The sequence below is a fragment of the Gordionus sp. m RMFG-2023 genome, unplaced genomic scaffold, assembly GCF_954871325.1.
Source record: "Gordionus sp. m RMFG-2023 unplaced genomic scaffold, tfGorSpeb1-WG-v2 contig_290, whole genome shotgun sequence".
NCBI lineage: Eukaryota > Metazoa > Nematomorpha > Gordioida > Chordodea > Parachordodidae > Gordionus > Gordionus sp. m RMFG-2023.
In genome coordinates, this window is record NW_027051015.1 from 7,522 (window position 1) to 13,427 (window position 5,906).

Sequence of the window (5,906 nt, forward strand, 5' to 3'; positions counted from 1 at the left end):
CATTTTAATCTTATCAATGTTTCAATGTACTTTAAATTTAAATAGGTCCGTCCAAGCTTTTAATTACACACATATGCAATGTCTTAGGTGTAGTTTTACTTCCTATACTACTTCCTATATATGATTTAAGATATGTTCATGGCATTGATTAATAGTTTGTGATTTGTGTATCTTATGTGAGCTAGAATTAATTTCTGTTCTTTTTAATGTTATGCTTACTTTTAGGTATGTTTTGTATTTTCCAACGATTTGAGTTTGTAATGTTTCTAGGGTAGAAGATATCTTCTTTTTTTTATAAAGCATTTTTTGTTTGTAATCACCTATTTCTATTTTTCTAACAAGTCCGTTTCCTCCATGAACTAATATAGGAAATATTGTTGTGTCTACAGTTTGGAAAATACCGAAATCTATCTTGTTCCATACTTTTATATACGTTTAAAAAGTTTTCGCTCACCTTTTGTATTCTAATTCTTCTATTTTTTGCAACTACTTTTATTATCAAGTGTGACTCCTAAGTACTTTTTGGTTATTACATTTGCCTCGTTATCTCCAACTATAAGTTTTTGAAGTTGTTAATATGACTGATTATATTTTATTATTCAAAAAATAAAGTTATATAATTTTTAGATAAATTTTATATTTCTTACCTTGAGTAATATTCAAAGTATCTTAAAAATTAGTTTTTTGTAAAATCTTATTTTTTGTAAGATATTTTAGTATTGAATAAACAACATACTAAAAAACGTTAATTTTATATAAATTTTTATTTCACTTATTTTGTGAATACTTATAAAACTGATTAAAGAAATTGTATATAAACTGTAAAATATTAATGTAAAATATCATAATAAATATTTTGAAATAAAGTTTATTTTTACCTATACCTTTTATACCGTGCCTTCCACAAATATTATGGTGGCAGTTAATAACTACCTATTAGTCATAAAGTTACCTTCGAAATACACTATTAAACGAATTTATGATGAAGCTACCAACAATTACGTTTACTTAAGACACAAAACCAGGACGATTGCTCATGTATATTACGAAAATTTTGAAGACATGCAACACGTTTTCAGGAGCATCAACAACAAGGAATATATAGACAGCGATGAAAAAAGATTTATTTTAAAAGCAAAGATGTATCGAAAATATTAAATAATTGTAGTATGATATATATTATGAATTTCAATAAATTATAAATAATTAAATATTAAAATATTATAAGATTATAATAAAATGAAACCATTGAAAAATTCTATACTTGGATGCCCTATATATGGTAATAACGTAGAATATTTCTTAAAAAGATTTGATGCAATACTAAAAGATCCACAGTATACAGAGGCTGAAAAGGCGTATGCTTTCACACAGAGACTTCCAGTAGAGGAATATCTAAAATTAAAAGCTATTTGTACGGTGGCAGAATTCACTAACCCGGCAATTGTTATCAAAAGGTTCATACATCCGGAAAAATCGGTGGACTCTTACATAAAAGAATTCAATGCAGCTGAACAAGTAATAGGTGAAACGTTCGAAAATTGGGTAAGCAAAATATGTAGATTAAATACTAAATGTAATTATGCTAATTTTGATAGAGCGATAGAAAAAATAAGAGTGTCGACCATTAACAAAGAATTACGAAAAAAAAAGTCAGAAGGGTTAACAATATCAGAAATATTAAAATTAGGAATGGAGTTTGAGGAACAAGAAGCTATCATAAATATAATTAATAAAACAGAAAATATAAAAATAGAAACTGACAATGGAGCTATCAAACAAATAGAAGGACGCAGGGATGATAAAATGGATAGGCGCATGGTTAAATATGATGATCATAACAAAGGGTCTAACCCACAAATGAATTATACAAATAGATATCAATGGACACCAAGATTTAACAATTATCAAGGGAACAATTATCAAGGTAGCAACCATCAATGGAACAATTATCAGGGGAATAACTACAACCCAAGATATCAAAACAGTTATTACCCAAGACAACAAAATTTTAATCCGCGATACCAAAACAACTATAGATATCGAAACAACTCTAATTCAAGATTCTATAATAGAAATAATTTTTATAATAATGATAATCGATACTACAATAATTATAATAATAGATTTAATAGACATCAAAATGAATCACGATACACACCTCGTTACAACTATGATCAAAATAACAACCAATCATATAACAATAGAAATCAGAGCAATAACAATCAACTCAGATACTCTAACAACGTAAACACTGTCGATATAGAGGAGATAAAAGAAGATAATAATGATAAAATAATAAAAAAAGAACACAATTTATTTAATTTGGGTGCAAAGAACTTGGACGAGGACAATTAAGCAAATGATGCATATAAAGTAACAGTATACATAAACGATGTCCCTACTATGATGCAGATAGACACTGGTTTAAGATACACAATATTGCCGATTAATATTGCAAGAAAGAGAGGAATCAAAATCTTAAATAAATCGGACATAAAACTCACGGGCTTTGATGGCAAGAGAATAGAAGTATTGGGAACTACACAAGTCAATGCAAGATTTGAAAAGAAAACTCATAAATTAAACGCGTATGTGGTTCAAAGTGACAAGATTGCACTTCTAGGAAGGACCTGGATAAGAGTTTTTGGAAATATATTGGATAAATTTGTAAATCAGATTGAAGAAAATCATAATGATACGATAGAAAATTTGATAAAAGAATGCAAGTCAAAAATCAACAAAAAACCGATCTGTAGAAGCAACGTCAAGTTATATCTAAAAGAAAACGCCACACCCAAAATAATACCACCAAGAAGAATTCCATACAAAAGAATTGATTTAATAACAAAAGAGTTACAGAAATGGCTCGACAACAAGATAATAGAACCAGTAGAGGAAGTACGCTGGGCAAGTCCACTTACTCTTGTTTACAAAAATGATGGATCGCTCACGGTAAATCCTGCTTTGGAGGACTTCAAATACCCAATTCTACGGATAAACGATCTAATTAAATCCTGCTTTGGAGGACTTCAAATACCCAATTCTACGGATAAACGATCTAATTGCAAAATTATCAAAAGGAAAAAAGTTCACCAAAATAGATTTCAAAGAGGCCTTCTTGCAAATTCCGATCGACAAGAATAGCCGAAACATTTTGACCATTTCAACACACAAAGAGTATTATCAATTCACAAGACTACCTTTTGGTTTAAAAACTTCATCTGCGATATTTCAAAGTACCATGGATCGAATATTTGGGGATATGAAGGACGTGATATTCTATATAGATGACTTACTGATAACTGGTGATAATGATGAAATACATATTAATAATATAAAAAAAGTCTTCGACAGAATAACTAAATATGGGCTCACACCAAATTTCGAAAAAAGCGTGTTTATGAAAAAAGAGATCAGATTTTTAGGACACGATATAGATGAAACTGGCATTCACCCGAACGAAAACAAAATAGATGCCATTACAAACATGCCAAAACGACAACAAAAGAAGAACTAGCGACATTTTTAGGCATGGCCAGTTATTACAGGAAATTTTTGTGCAACTTTGCTGACTTAGCTGATCCTCTTTATAAAATGGTTAACAAGGAAAAATGGATATTAGAAGATGCGCACCAAAAGAGTTTTGATGATTTGAAAACGTTGATTAGTAGTCCGCCTTTAAATTTTTACAACCCTGATCTACCAATTGGAATTGCGACGGACGCATCGAAAAAAGGACTAGGAGCCGTCTTATTTCACATCGAAGGAGATGGTAAAGAAAAACCTATTGCGTTCGCATCAAGAACTTTGTTAAAAGCTGAAACAAATTATACAAATATCGAAAGGGAAGCGTTGTCTATAATATTTGCGGTAAAAAAATTTCAGGAATATTTAATAGGGACCAAATTCATAATAATAACCGACCACAAGCCTCTTATATACATTTTTTCAAACACTCAAAGAAAACACTACAATATCGATGCGTTTACAAAAATGGAACTTGGCAATGGGAGCGTATGACTATACAATAGTACATAGACCGGGGAAAAGAAATTTAGTGCCAGATTGCTTATCGAGATTACCACAGGAAAATAAAGAAAACATGATAAAGAATGTTGTAGTTGAAAAAGTTGATGATAAATTATGGGATATACCAATAAACTTCAATCAATTAGTTAAAGAAACAAAGAATGATAAAGAATTAATGGAGATAATTGATAATATTAGAAATAATGAACCAATAAAAAACAAAACATACAGAAACATGGAAATGGAATTGAGTTTGATAAAACTTTGTTTATTTAAAGAAAACAGAGTAATAATACCACTGAACATGAGAAAAGAGATTTTACACGAACTGCATAAAGGACATCTGGGTGCAGTCAAAACAAAAATGTTAGCTAGAGATTATTTGTGGTGGCCTGTTATAAACACGGAGATAGATCTGGAGGTAAAAAATTGTGACTCATGTAATAGATTTTCGGACAATCCTCACAATATACAAAACCCATGGGAACCAGCAACAAAGATTTTTGAACGTGTACATATAGATTTTGCACAATTTGAAAACAACAATTTTATGGTATATGTGGATGCATATAGCAAATTTCCGATTATAAAACGAATGAAAAACATTACGACGGAATCAACAGTAAAAGAATTGATGAGAATAATAAGCTTATTCGGAATACCACATAAAATCGTGACGGATAATGGTACGAATTTTACTAGTCAATTATTTAAAAAGTTTTGTGAAGATCATGGCATAAAACACATACTTACAGCACCTCATCATCAACAATCGAATGGGCAACGTGAACGGATGATAAAAAATGAGTCTTAAAAGAAATATGGAAAATAACACGAACATAGATTTGGACATAGCTTTAGAAAAAATTTTGTTTAATTATAGAAATACGCCGAATGATAAAACAAATATGATACCCAGTAAAGTAATGTTTTCAAGAAATATCAGGACGAAATGGGACTTAATCAAACCTACGGAAGATAACGAGAATGTTTTAAGAAGAAAAATATGCAAGAATAGAGAAATAGGAATAGGAGACAATATTTGGTACAAAACGTTTAAAGAAAATATTTGGGACAAAGGAGTAGTAGTACAAAAAGAAGGAAACTTGACATATAGAATAGATAATGGACATAACATTATTAGGAGACATCTTGATCAAATAAAGAAAAGAACAACAAACACAATAACAAACAATTATATTACACGGATTTTTAGAGGGGGAAAAGGTGAAGAAATTCAAAGTCAAACAAAAGTTCAAGTTCAAAACCGGAATTATGACTTACGATCTAGAAAAACATGATTATTATAAATAAATAAAATATTTGATAAAAATAAATTTTGAAAGCAGATAAATAGATAAATGGAAATGTGAAAGTTAAATGCAAACAACAGTTCAACCGACGATATCTAAAGAGCGATGATACAATGCACAGACGAATTCAAGACAGATCAACAAATAAATAGTGAAGCTTTAGAGGAGACGAACAACGGAGGAACGAAAGAAGTCAATTGAAAAAGGGGGAGATGTTAATATGACTGATTATATTTTATTATTCAAAAAATAAAGTTATATAATTTTTAGATAAATTTTATATTTCTTACCTTGAGTAATATTCAAAGTATCTTAAAAATTAGTTTTTTGTAAAATCTTATTTTTTGTAAGATATTTTAGTATTGAATAGTAACAACATACTAAAAAACGTTGATTTATATAAATTTTTATTTCACTTATTTTGTGAATACTTATAAAACTGATTAAAGAAATTGTATATAAACTGTAAAATATTAATGTAAAATATCATAATAAATATTTTGAAATAAAGTTTATTTTTACCTAAACCTTTTATACCGTGCCTTCCATAAATATTAGAAG

At 29.2% G+C, this 5,906-nt stretch overlaps 1 protein-coding gene across 1 annotated transcript; it reads left to right on the forward strand.

The window, feature by feature from the left end:
* Window positions 1-1,239: 1,239 nt before the first annotated feature.
* LOC135930680 (GATA zinc finger domain-containing protein 14-like) lies at window positions 1,240-2,358 on the forward strand. The gene has a single exon (XM_065467488.1). It carries the CDS (start codon window positions 1,240-1,242, stop codon window positions 2,356-2,358), a length of 1,119 nt encoding a protein of 372 aa, XP_065323560.1.
* The last annotated feature ends 3,548 nt before the right edge of the window (window positions 2,359-5,906 follow it).